This window comes from Trachypithecus francoisi, unplaced genomic scaffold (assembly GCF_009764315.1).
Source record: "Trachypithecus francoisi isolate TF-2019V2 unplaced genomic scaffold, Tfra_2.0 Lachesis_group18, whole genome shotgun sequence".
Taxonomy (NCBI): domain Eukaryota; kingdom Metazoa; phylum Chordata; class Mammalia; order Primates; family Cercopithecidae; genus Trachypithecus; species Trachypithecus francoisi.
In genome coordinates, this window is record NW_022681463.1 from 804608 (window position 1) to 818570 (window position 13963).

The 13963-nt window shown below is 44.1% G+C and overlaps 1 protein-coding gene across 9 annotated transcripts in view; it reads right to left on the reverse strand.

Annotated features, from left to right (window-relative positions):
• Window positions 1-12536, reverse strand: part of IFT88 (intraflagellar transport 88) — a 132378-nt gene extending 119842 nt beyond the window's left edge. For 2 of the 9 annotated variants that reach the window (XR_004428874.1, XM_033177027.1), the window contains exons 1-2: window positions 12349-12493; window positions 4162-4257 (exon numbers count right to left, since the gene is read on the reverse strand). Coding sequence is in view for 5 of the 9 variants with exons in the window: in XM_033177027.1 (XP_033032918.1) it covers window positions 4162-4251 (90 nt within the window). In the remaining 4 variants the exon portion in view is untranslated. The other 7 variants (XR_004428875.1, XM_033177030.1, XM_033177029.1 and 4 more) reach the window with 5 other exon arrangements.
• Window positions 12537-13963: the final 1427 nt, after the last annotated feature.

Sequence of the window (13963 nt, forward strand, 5' to 3'; positions counted from 1 at the left end):
CTCCAGCCTGGGCAACAGAGACTCTGTCTCAAAAAAAAAAAAAAATGTGTCTCTGCACGTGAGATGGGTCTCCTGGATACAGCAAATTGATGGGTCTTGACTCTATCCAATTTGCCAGTCTATGTCTTTTAATTGGACCATTTAGGCCATTTACATTTAAGGTTAATATTGTTATGTGTGAACCTGATCCTGTCATTATGATGTTAGCTGCTTATTTTGCTCGTTAGTTGATGCAGTTTCTTCCCAGCATTGATGGTTTTTACGTTTGGCATGTTTTTGCAATGGCTGGTACTGGTTGTTCCTTTCCACGTTTAGTGCTTCCTTCAGGAGCTCTTGTAGGGCAGGCCTGGTGCTGACAAAATCTCTAAGCATTTGTTTGTCTGTAAAGGATTTTATTTCTCCTTCATTTATGAAACTTAGTTTGGCTGGATATGAAATGCTGGGTTGAAAATTTTTTTCTTTAAGAATGTTGAGTATTGGCCCCCACTCTCTTCTGGCTTGGAGAGTTTCTGCCAAGAGATCTGCTATTAGTCTGATGGGCTTCCCTTTGTGGGTAACCCCACCTTTCTCTCTGGCTGCCCTTAACATTTTTTCTGTCATTTCAACTTTGGTGAATCTGACAATTATGTGTCTTGGAGTTGCTCTTCTCGAGGAGTATCTTTGTGGCATTCTCTGTATTTCCTGAATTTGAATGTTGGCCTGCCTTGCTAGGTTGGGGAAGTTCTCCTGGATAATACCCTGCAGAGTGTTTTCCAACTTGGTTCCATTCTCCCTGTCACTTTCAGGTACGCTAATCAGACGTAGATTTGGTCTTTTCACATAGTCCCATATTTCTTGGAGGCTTTGTTCATTTCTTTTTACTCCTTTTTCTCTAAACTTCTCTTCTCACTTCATTTCATTCATTTGATCTTCAATCACTGATACCCTTTCTTCCAGTTGATCGAATCGGTTACTGAAGCTTGTGCATTTGTCACGTAGTTCTCGTGTCATGGTTTTCATGTTTATCAGGTCGTTTAAGGACTTCTCTGCATTGGTTATTCTAGTGAGCCATTTGTCAAATCTTTTTTCAAGGTTTTTAGTTTCTTTGCGCTGGGTTCGTAATTCCTCCTTTAGCTCGGAGAAGTTTGTCTGAAGTCTTCTTCTCTCAACTCATCAAAGTCATTCTCCGTCCAGCTTTGTTCCATTGCTGGCAAGAAGCTGCGCTCCTTTGGTGGGGGAGAGGCACTCTGATTTTTAGAATTTCCAGCTTTTCTGTACTGCTTTCTCCCCATCTTTGTGGTTTTATCTACCTTTGGTCTTTGACGATGGTGACATACAGATGGGATTTTGGTGTGGATGTCCTTTCTGTTTATTTTTCCTTCTAACAGTCAGGTCCCTCAGCTGCAGGTCTGTTGGAGTTTGCTCGACGTCCACTCCAGACCCTGTTTGCCTGGGTATCAGCAGCGGAGGCTGCAGAAGAGTGAATGTTGCTGAACAGCGAGTGTTGCTGTCTGACTGTTCCTCTGGAAGCTTCATCTCAGAGGTGTACCCGGCCGTGTGAGGTGTGAGGTGTCGGTCTGCCCCTAGTGAGGGGTGTCTCCCAGTTAGGCTACTCGGGGGTCAGGGACCCACTTGAGCAGACAGTCTGTCTGTTCTCAGATCTCAACCTCCATGCTGGGAAAACCACTACTCTCTTCAAAGCTGTCAGACAGGGATATTTACATCTGCAGAGGTTTCTGCTGCCTTTTGTTTGGCTATGCCCTGTCCCCAGAGGTGGAGTCTACAGAGGCAGACCAGCTGCCTCGAGCTGCGGTGGGCTCCACCCAGTTCGAGCTTCCTGGCTGGTTTGTTTACCTACTTAAGCCTCAGCAATGGCGGGCACCCCTCCCCCAGCCTCGCTGCCACCTTGCAGTTAGATCTCAGACTGTTGTGTTAGCAATGAGGGAGGCCACGTGGGCGTGGGACCCCCTGAGCCAGGCATGGGATATAATCTCCTGGTGCGCCATTTGCTAAGACCCTTGGTAAAGCGTAGTATTAAGGTGGGAGTGACCTGATTTTCCAGGTGTTGTGTGTCATGATTCCCCTTGGCTAGGAAAGGGAATTCCCTTCCCCCTTGCACTTCCCGGGTGCAGCGATGCCACGCCCTGCTTCAGCTCTCACTTGCTGGGCTGCACCCACTGTCCTGTACCCACTGTCCGACACGCCCCAGTGAGATAAACCCAGTACCTCAGTTGGAAATGCCAGAAATCACCTGTCTTCTGTGTTGCTCACACTGGGAGCTGGAGGCTAGAACTGTTCCTATTCAGCCATCTTGGCGTGGGTGCCCCACCCATGTAGGAGAAAATATTTATAAACTATCCCTCTGACAAGGGATTAATAACCAGAATATGTAATGAACTCAACTGTAGGAACAAAACCTAATAATCTGATTTAAAAATGGGCAAAAGATCTGAATAGATATTTCTCAAAAGAAGACATACAAATGGCCAAGCATGTATATGAAAAAGTGTTCAACATCATTGACCATCAGCGAAATGGAAATCAAAACTACAATGAGATGTCATCTCATTCCAGTTAAAATGGCTTTTATCCAAAAGACAGGTAATAACAAATGCTGGTGAGAATGTGGAGAAAAGGGAAACCTCATATACTATTAGTGAGAATGTAAATTAGTACAACCCCTAGGGAGAACAGTTTAGAGGTTCCTCAAAAAACTAAAAATAGATCTACCATATCCAACAATCCCACTGCTAGGAATATACTCAAAAGAAAAGAAATCAGTATGTACCAGGCCATTCTTGCATTGCTATCAGGTTGGTGCAAAAGTAATTGTAGTTTTGCAATTAAAATGGCAAAAACTGCAGTTACTTTTGCACCAAAGAATGCCTGAGATTGGGTAATTCATAAAGAAAAAAGGTTTGATTGGCTCATGGTTCTGCAGGCTATACAAACATGACATCAGTATCTGCTCAGTTTCTGGGGAGGCCTCAGGGAGCTTTCACTCATGACAGAAGGCAAAATGGGAGCAGTCATGTCACATGGGGTGAGGATGGCACCAAGAAGATAATGCTAAATCATTCATGAGAAATCCACTCTCATGATCCTATCACCTCCCACCAGGTCTCACCTCCAATGCTGGGTATTATTACAATTCAACATTAAGATGTGGGTGGGGATAAATATACAAACTACATCATAGCATATCAAAGAGATATCTGCACTCCCATGTTTGCTGCAGCAGTATTCACAACAGTCAAGATTTGGAAGCAACTTACATGTCTGTCAACAGACAAATGGATAAAGAAAATGTACATATATCCATGGAAAACTAGCCATAAAAAAGAATTGAGATCCTGTTATTTGCAACAATGTGGATGGAACTGGAGGCCATTCTATTAAGTGAAATAAGCCTGGCACAGAAAGACAAACATCGCATGTTTTCACTTATTTCTGGGATCTAAAAATTAAAACAACTGAACTCAAGGAGATAGAGAATAGAAGGATGATTACCAGAGGCTGGGAAGGGTAGTGGCAGGGGGAAGGGGTGGGAATGGTTAATAGGTACAAAAAAAAAAAATAGAAAGAATGCATAAGATCTAGTATTTGATAGCAAAATGGGGTGACTATAGTCAATAATTTAATTACACATTTAAAAATAACTAAAAGAATATAATCAAATGGTTTGAAATACAAAGGATAAATGCTTGATGTAACAGAAACCCTATTTACCTTTATGTGATTATTACACACTGTATGCCTGTATCAAAATATCCCATATTCCCCATAAATATATGCACCTACTATGTACTCACAAAAATTAAAAAACAAATAAACAAAAAAAAAAAACAAGCCATTTCAACTTTAGAATTTTTTTAAAACCCTAATTTTAAATACCTTCAGGTGATCTAAGTCTTTTACACATTTGGACAGCTAGTGCTGAAGAATACAAGTATATATAATTCATCTTAATTCATTTTTGTAACCTGTCTCATGATCTTTCCTTCTGCTGCAATTATTATTTTTGGTGGAAGTCAGTAGAATCTCCTGTAATAGCACTTTTCTAGATTTTTTAATCAGCTTATTTAATCTAAAGCATAATAAAGTAGAACTCTCAAATCCACAGTCTTCATAAACCAGCTGTTTAACCAAGACCAATGTAAAAAAACAACTAGCTTTCGTTACCTCGATATCACAGATTGGATTGTAGTCATTATAGCCGGAATAAAGATCATCTTCATCTGTCTCTGGAGCCAGGTGCACATTTTGCATCATTTATACCTAGGAAAAACTGGCAGTGTAAATATGTTCTTGGTATAAGAAATATATATATTTTTTGAGATATGTCTTGCTCTGTTGCCTAGGCCGGAATGCAGTAGCACAATCACGGCTCACTATAGCCTTGACCTCTCTGGCACAAGTGATCCTCCCACCTCAGCCTCCCTGGTACTACAGGCTTGTGCCACCACACCCAACTAAGTTTGAAATTTTTTGTAGGCCGGGCGCGGTGGCTCAAGCCTGTAATCCCAGCACTTTGGGAGGCCGAGACGGGTGGATCACGAGGTCAGGAGATCGAGACCATCCTGGCTAACACCGTGAAACCCTGTCTCTACTAAAAAATACAAAGAACTAGCCGGGCGAGGTGGCGGGCGCCTGTAGTCCCAGCTACTCCGGAGGCTGAGGCAGGAGAATGGCGTAAACCCGGGAGGCGGAGCTTGCAGTGAGCTGAGATCCAGCCACTGCACTCCAGCCCGAGCGACAGAGTGAGACTCTGTCTCAAAAAAAAAAAAAGAAATTTTTTGTAAAGATGGGATCTCCCTATGTTGCTCAGGCTGGACTCAATCTCCTGAGCTCAAGTCATCCTCCAACTTTGGCCTCCCAAAATGCTGGGATTACCAGCATGAGCCACCATGCCAGGCCAGAAATAATTCTTTTTTTTTTTTTTGAGACGGAGTCTTGCGCTGTCGCCCAGGCTGGAGTGCAGTGGCCGGATCTCAGTTCACTGCAAGCTCCGCCTCCCAGGTTTACGCCATTCTCCTGCCTCAGCCTCCCGAGTAGCTGGGACTACAGGCGCCCGCCACCGCGCCCGGCTAGTTTTTTGTATTTTTTTAGTAGAGACGGGGTTTCACCGTGTTAGCCAGGATGGTCTCGATCTCCTGACCTCGCGATCGGCCCGTCTCGGCCTCCCAAAGTGCTGGGATTACAGGCTTGAGCCACCGCACCCGGCCCAGAAATAATTCTTAATTCCAATAAAGTATAACTATTTAATAACATTTTTGGTCAAATTTATCTGTATATATTTTCAAGGTTTCAATTTTTTTCACATCAAATTCCCAAAACTAGATGTCAAAACATTAAGTTATTGCCCTCATTTCACACTGATTTCACAACCACGACACTGAAAGAACAGTGACAGGCACTAGAGGGGGGTACAAGTGATTGTCCTGATTTTCATGGAGCTTAGTATCAAGTGCAGAAGAAAGGTATGCAATAGTCAATTAAAATGCAAGGCAGAAACTACCACATACCCATCAGAATGTGTAAAATTAAAAAGACCAACAACGCATAATGTCAGCAAAGATGTGGAGCAACCAGAGTCCTCATACACTGCTGATGGGAGTATAAGATGATACACTTTGGAAGAAAAGTCTTGCAGTTTCATAAAATTAACATGTACCTTTTATGACCCAGCAATTCCACTCAAAAATTTTTACTAAAGAGAAATGAAAACATATGTCTACAAAAAGATTTGTATAAGAATGTTCATACCAGCTGTCGACCTAAAGAAAGGAATTGAAGCATAAAATATAATTCTAAAAAGTTTACTTGAGCCAAAATGAGGATGGCTGCCTGTCCAGAAGACTCAGACTTCATAACCCTGAGCAGGCGCTCCCTTTGGCCTTTGTTTCAAGCAGATCTTTAAAGGCAAAAAAGTGGGGCAGGGAGTGGGCTGACACAAAGCTGTCTGTCAGAAATTCTCACTGGTTTATGAAAATAATGTTGATTAGTGATTGGCTACATTGTATGGGTCATAGTATCCAGACGGTGATGTTGTTAGATTAATTTACAGCTACTTGTGGCAATAGCAAGCAAGTTTCAAGATATGATTACTTAGCCCAAGAAGGTAAAGGAGATGTGACTGCTGTTTCACTCCCATACCTCTCTGGACCTGGTAATTTAGAGGAAACTCTCATTCTTCAAATTAAACCTTTCTTTTCTTTGTCATAGCTTTATTCATAATCCCGAAAAATAAGAAACAAACCAGACACCCATCAGTAAAATGGACAAGCAAAATGTGGCATACTTACACAACGAAGTACTATCCAGCAATAAAAAAGAATCCCAATTATGCTGAGTGAAAGAAGCCTTACGTAAAGCAGCACATTATGCACTGTTTTCTTTATACAAAGTTCTCAAACAGACAAAACTAATTTACAGTAGAAAACCATCAGAATTGAGGTCGCTTCTTAGGGATGGGGGGTAGGGAATGAATGGAAAAGGACATGAGAGAATTTTCTGGAGTGATGATAAACGTTCTATATCTTGGCAGGGGTTTGAGTCACACAAGTGTATGCATTTGTGAAAACTCAGCAAATGTACACTGAGATTTCTGCTTTGTAAATTTTATCTCAAAAGAACTATAAACAGGCCGGGCGCGGTGGCTCAAGCCTGTAATCCCAGCACTTTGGGAGGCCGAGACGGGCGGATCACGAGGTCAGGAGATCGAGACCATCCTGGCTAACACGGTGAAACCCCGTCTCTACTAAAAAAATACAAAAAATTAGCCGGGCGAGATGGCGGGCGCCTGTAGTCCCAGCTACTCGGGAGGCTGAGGCGAGAGAATGGCGTAAACCCGGGAGGCGGAGCTTGCAGTGAGCTGAGATCCGGCCACTGCACTCCAGCCTGGGCGACAGAGCGAGACTCCGTCTCAAAAAAAAAAAAAAAAAAAAAAAAGAACTATAAACAAATATTGAACTGTATAATTGATATGCATGCTGGTATTTCAGGGAATGTATAATAGCTGTAATTTAGCTTAAAATACATAAAATAAGATGGCTTTGGCCGGGCGCCATGGCTCATGCCTGTAATTCCAACACTTTGGAAGGCCAAGACAGGTGGATAACTTGAGGTCAGGAGTTTGAGACCAGCTTGGTCAACATGGTGAAACCCTGTCGCTACTAAAAATACAAAAACTAGCAGGGCATGGTGGTGCACACCTGTAATTCAAGCTACTCGGGAGGCTGAGGCATGAGAATCGCTTGAACCCAGGAGGCAGAGGTTGCAGTGAACTGAGATCATGCCACTGCACTCCAACCTGGTTGACAGTGAGACTCTGTCTCTCTAAAAAAAAAGACGGCTTGATAGATGGATTGAGAGATAGGTAAATGGGTAAGTACATGATAAAGCAACTATAGAAAAAGGTTAATGGTGGAATCTAGGTAGCAGGAGTAACATTCACCATAAAATTCTTTAAACCTTACTGCATGTTTGAAAATTTTCGTAACGAAATGTTGAGGGAAAAAATGCAAGACAGAAAAAAAAAGATATCAAAGCAAAGTGAAACAGAAGAGTAAAAGCTGATCATACAAATTGAGTCATTCTTCTCATACCCAACTAAAACAGAGTCAAGAAGCTGGGGTGTGTTGGTGGGGAGGCACTCAGGACACACAACATTGCTTAAAGATAGTGGAATTCTCTGCAAGTCTGGCTGCTGAAACTGGCTGCTATAACCTGAGGCCAATTTTACTTATAGCTGCTGAGATAACTTGCTGCAAACATAGGACTAATTCTGGCCACCACAGCTACCCACCAATTAGAACTTGCCAGCTTCCCAGAACCTCACTAGCTTCAGTGAACTTTCTCGAAGAGCACTACATAACATTTCTCCTTTTGATAAAAAACTTTCTCTTTGTTCTTTGGGCATACCAAAGACCACCTGGTCCTCAAATTGCAATTCTTTCTTCCCAAATAAAAATGTAAAATTTCGGCTGGGTGCAGTGGTTCATGCCTGTAATCCCAGCACTTTGGGAGGCTGAGGTGGGCAGATCACGAGGTCAGGAGATTGAGACCATCCTGCCTAATGCGGTGAAACCCCGTTTCTACTAAAAAATACAAAAAATTAGCCAGGCGTGGTGGCAAGCGCCTGTAGTCCCAGCTGCTTGGGAGGGTGAGGCAGGAGAATGGCGTGAACCCGGGAGGCGGAGCTTACAGTGAGCCAAGATCGCGCCACCGCACTCCAGCCTGGGCAACAGAGCGAGACTCCGTCTCAAAAAAAAAAAAAAGGTAAAATTTCAAGATTCATCTCTACATTTTGACTTGGACAGAAGCATGGGAGAAATGAAACTACCATATAGATATATTGTAAATCTAATAATTACTAAAGAATCTGGCAAGGATTCCTGGAAGTATCATTCAAATCAAGTCAGTATTTTAGGCAATTTGAGGGGTGGGAGGTGGAGGAGGGCTAATTACCCAAGAAATGTAGTATTGCTAGTATCTAAGAAATGTATTTTCTTTAAAGCAAATACATATTTTCTTTAAGGCCTGTACATTTTAAGTTCACCAGCAAATTCCCAAGAAATTTTCAGGTTAGGCCGGGCACAGTGGCTCACGCCTATAATCTCAGCACTTTGGGAGGCTGAGGCGGGTGGATCACGAGGTCAGGAGATCGTGACCATCCTAGCTAATATGGTGAAACCCCATCTCTACTACAAATACAAAAAAATTAGCCAGGCATGATGGTAGGCACCTGTAATCCCAGCTACTCGGGAGGCTGAGGCAGGGGAATTGCCTGAACGTGGGAGGCGGAGGTTGCAGTAGGCCAAGATTGCGCCACTGCACTCCGGCCTGGGCGACACAGCCAGACTCCGTCTCAAAAAATAAATAAATAAAAAATAAAAATAACAAAATAAATTTTCAGCTTAATCTTTTTCTCAGCATAATACCATATATGTGGCTTCTCACAACCTTTAAAAATTTATATATTTTAAATACTAACAAAAGTATTTTTTGAGCTACAGTTCGTATACCATACAATTTAACTTTTCAAGGTGCATAATTCAGTGGTTATTAGTATATTCACAAGGCTGTGCAACCATCCCCAGTATGTAATTCCAGAACATTTTCATCATCCCAATAAAGAAATATGGGGCCTGTTAGCAGCTCTCCATGCCTCCCTTCCCTTTCCTCAGTTCCTGGCAACCATTAATCTATTTTCTGTCTCTATGAATTTGCCACTTCTGGACATTTCATGTTAAGGAAATTACACAATATGTAGCCTTTTGTGTCTGGTCTCTTTCCCTTAGCATAATGCTTTCAAGGTTCATCCATGCAGTAGTATGTATCAATATTTCATTACTTTTTATGGCTAAATAATACATCTACAACATTTTGCTTATCCGTTCATCAGTTAATGGACGTTTGGTTTCTACTTTTTGACTTTTATGAATAACATCACTATGAACGTGTGTGTACAAGTTTTAGCATAGATATATATGTTCAGTTCTACTGGGAATATATCTAGGAAAGGAATTGCTGGATCATATAGTAACTCTATGTTTAACTTTTGGAAGAACAGCTAGACTGTTTTCCAAAGTGGCTGCATATTTTACATCCCACCTGCAATGCATGAAGGTTCCAATTTATCCATGTCCTAGCCAACACTTGTTATTGTTCCTGTTTCTGATTATAGCAATTCTAGTGAGTATGAAATGGTATCTCATTGTAGTACTGACTTGCATTCCCCTGATGACTAATGATGTTGAACATCTTTTCATCTTATTACTCATTTCTGTGTCTCTTTGGAGAAATGTCTGTTCAGATCTTCTGCTCACTTTTTTTTTTTTTGAGACGGAATCTCGCTCTGTCCCCTAGGCTAGAGTGCAGTGGCGCAATCTCGGCTCACTGCAAGCTCTGCCTCCCGGTTTTACGCCATTCTCCTGCCTCAGTCTCCCGAGTAGCTGGGACTACAGGCACCCGGCCACCACATCCAGCAAATTTTTGTGTTTGTTTTTTTTTGTTTCTCGTATTTTTAGTAAAGACGGGGTTTCACCATGTTAGCCGGGATGGTCTTGATCTCCTGACCTCGTGACCCACCTGCCTCGGCCTCCCAAAGTGCTGAGATTACAGGCGTGAGCCACGGTGCCCAGCCTGCTCATTCCTAAAAATCGGGTTATCACATGAATTATAAAGATCCTCTACATATTCTGGATTCTAAACATTATATAAATGATTTACAAATACTTTCCCCCATTCTATGCCTCATCATTTTACATTCTTTGTAGTATACTTTGAAGCACAAATGTTTTAAATTTTGATGATACACAATTTATTTTTTCTTTGGTTGCATGTACTTTTGGTATTGTATGTAAGAAAGAATTGCCTAATCCAAGGTCAAGAATATTTATACCTATGGTTTTTTTCTAATAGTTTTACAGTTTTAGCTCTTATAATTTAGGTCACTGATCAATTTTGAGTTAATTTCTCATAATTTTTTGAAATGAAAATTAACTACTGTAAGGGCAAATGTCACCCACATAGAAATGGTCATTTCAAAATAGCTTCAAAAGGTATCAAAAGTCAGTGGTAAAAGATATATAAAATATTTTTATTTAAAAGTTTTAGCTCAGATAATACTAAACCAGTGGTTCTCAAACCCAGGTGATGCTGAGGCTGCTGGTCTGGGGACCACACTTTGAGAACCACTATTCTGAACCATAATTTCAGATTATGAACCCTATTTAAGTCAGTTTAGATGACACATAAGTTACAGAAAGAAGCAACTTTTATAATGAGAAATCCTTTCTGCTAGGTTGTAACCAGATTTTTAAAAGGTTTGACTTGAGACTTTAGTTGAATAGACATCTTGTGGAACATACAAATGTTAAAAGATGTGGAAAGTGAGGCCAGGAAAAGTGAAGGGAATCAAGCATGGCTAATAGCTACGGGTGGCAGAACAACTGTTGTTATACAACCCAGGGTTTCTGGATTCTCCAGGCTATTTCCAAAACAGCTCATACATGTAACAAACCTTCCATGTTGAAATAATCTGAGGATAATGCCACCTATATTTAATATAAATTAAATGCTAGTAAAGCCTTTTTTTTTAAACTGTTTTTTAATACTCTTCTACTGACTATGACGGACAGTCTACTTCAAACTTTTCCAACCCCGGCCCGCACGTGGCACAGGACGGCTTTGAATGCGGCCCAATACAAATTCATAAACTTTCTGAAAGCATTATGAGATTTTTTTGCGATTTTTTTTAAAGCTCATCAGCTATCTTAGGGTTTGTGTATTTTATGTGTGGCCCAAGACAATTCTTCCGATGTGGCCCAGGGAAGCCAAACGATTGGACACCCTTGGTCTACTTCCAAGAAGCCTACTGCAGTTTCTCAAGGAAAATAAATAAATAAATAAATAAATAAAATAACTCACAACCAGAAAATCAGACTGGTAAAAGTGTAATTCTAGGCTTAGAAAGAATCTTGGGACGGCTGGGCGCGGTGGCTCGCGCCTGTCATCCCAGCACTTTGGCAGGCCGAGGCGGGCGGATCACCTCAGGTCAGCAGTTCGAGACCAGCCTGACCAACATGGAGAAACCCCGTCTCTACTAAAAATACAAAAATTAGCCAGGCGTGGTGGCGCATGCCTGTAGTCCCAGCTACTCGGGAGGCTGAGGCAGGAGAATCACTTGAACCCGGGAGGCGGAGGTTGCGGTGAGCCGAGATCGCACCATTGCCCTCCAGCCTGGGCAACAAAGAATGAAACTCCGTCTTTAAAAAAAAAAAAAAAAAAAAAAAAAAAAAAAACAAAGAATCTTGGGACAACAGTACTTCACGTTTCTGGAATGTTTCCATCTTTGTGAGGCTAAGTAGGCGCTTTCTGTATTCCGTTGTGTACTTTTATCTTCACTCCTGATTCAACTTGTGTCAGGCAATTTCAAGTGCTTTACCTAACAAGAAAACGAAAGAGCGACGTGCCCGCCTCTGCTGCGCGACTCCAGAGCTGGCACAGGGGTCCAACTGGGTCTGAAGTTTCCCGTCAGCCGCGACTGGGGCTTGGGACAGCCACGGCCAAACGGCCCGCGACGCCCGTCCCAGTTCAGAGGAGCAAGCTAGGCCCGGGGACAGCGATGTGAGAACCAACGCCCACGTTTCCGCGTGGACAACTCGGGCGCCTGAGGGACGCACTCGGGGCCCCGCGGGAGAAAAGCAGGGGCAGGCCGAGTCCATTCGGGGCCCCGCCTCAGACCGCCCCGGGGTGGGCAGGAGCCGCGCAAAGAGGCGATCGGCGGGGCTCGGCGCACAGGACGCCGCGGGGGCACGGCTGCCAGGGACCCTGAAGCACTAGGCCCCAGCGCCCTTCTCCTACCTCACGCTGAGGGAAGCGGGCGACAGTTAGTCGGGCCCAGGGACGACGCGGCGGTTGGCCAAAGCGCGACGCCGAGCCGTTGCCAAGCGCGGAATCCAAGGAAGCCGCTCCCACAGTCCTCCGCGCGGGGGCGGGCGGGGCCGGAAGCGCGGGGGCGGGAGGGAGCGCGGCGGGAAGCGGGTGGCGCGGGCTGCCTGCGGAAGTGGGTGGGGGCAGAGAACGGCGGCTCAGAGAGAAGGGAGCCGGGTCGCCCCCGGGGGAAGGGAGCGGCGATGCGCGGAGGGTGTGGAGGGAAAGGAGCGGCGGTGCGCGGAGGGTGTAGAGGGGACTGTGCCAGCGGCTTGCGGGAAGCCGGGCGATGCGGGGAGAACGGTGGAGGAGAGGGCAGGGAGGCCGGGGCCTCCCGTGGAAGGGAACCCGGGGGGCCGGGAGGCCGGGGGCGGCCTGTGTGAAGGGGTGGGGAGGGAAAGGCTGGCGGCTAGTATATGCAGGAGGGAGGCGGGCCTGGAGGGGCTCCGGGCGGGCGGCCTCTGTGAGGAAGGGGAAGGATATGCAACCAAGATCCTTTAAATCCTGATGAACTTGTCCGTAAAGCAGATGCCCAAAGGATGATAGTAAGCTTACTGTGAAATAGCTCGCGGAGCCGCAGCACGAGCCTTGTGAGCCTTGGAAGCCCATTTTCCGCGCAGTCACTAACTCGCTTAGTCACTCTGTGTAAAAGTTATTCTGGGATGACACCTGCGTGGGAAGTCTCACCTTTCCCCCCACTTCCTCCTGTCTGCGTATTGTTCTGTAGCACCGCGTGCACACCTTGATTGTAACGCTTAAGGCGTCAGTTTTATTTACTAGAGAGGGATTGAACCACTGTGTCCCAACCACCTAGAACCTGGGTCATAGTGTAAAGCTTAATAAATGTAATATAAATGGGGTATTAAATTCTTAATTGTTTACTGTTTCATTAAGTTTTGTTTTAAATTTTAAAAGTAAATGTTGGGGGTGTGGGGGGGAGAGAGAGTCTAAAGACACCAGTAATTAATGGTTTTTTAAAAAATAAGCAGTATTGGCTGGGCACGGTGGCTCATGCCTATAATTCCATCACTTTGGGAGGCTGAGGCTGGCGGATCACCTGAGGTCAGGAGTTGGAGACCAGCCTGGCCAATGTGGTGAAACCCTGTCTCTACTAAAAATAGAAAAATTAGCTGGGCGAGGTGGCGGGCCCCTGTAATCAATCCCAGCTACTCAGGAGGCTAAGGCAGGAGAATCGCTTGAAGCCGGGAGGTGGAGGTTGCAGTGAGCGAGATCGTGGCATTGCACTACAGGCTGGGGGACAAGAGCGAAACTCCATCCCTCCCCCAAACAAAAAGTACTGTTGGGAAACAATTCTCATGGGTCCCCTGCACTTTCCCATGTTTTGTGAGCAGAGACACCATCTTTGTTCTGGACTATTATGATGGCTAGTTTTATGTGTCAACTGGGTTAGTCTGTGCAACCCAGTTTTTGGTCAAACACCAGTCTAGAAGGTATTTTTTAAGATGTGATTAACAGTTAAATTAGACTTGAGTAAAGCAGTTGATCCTCCACAATGTGTGTGGGCCTCATCCAGTCAAGGGAAGGT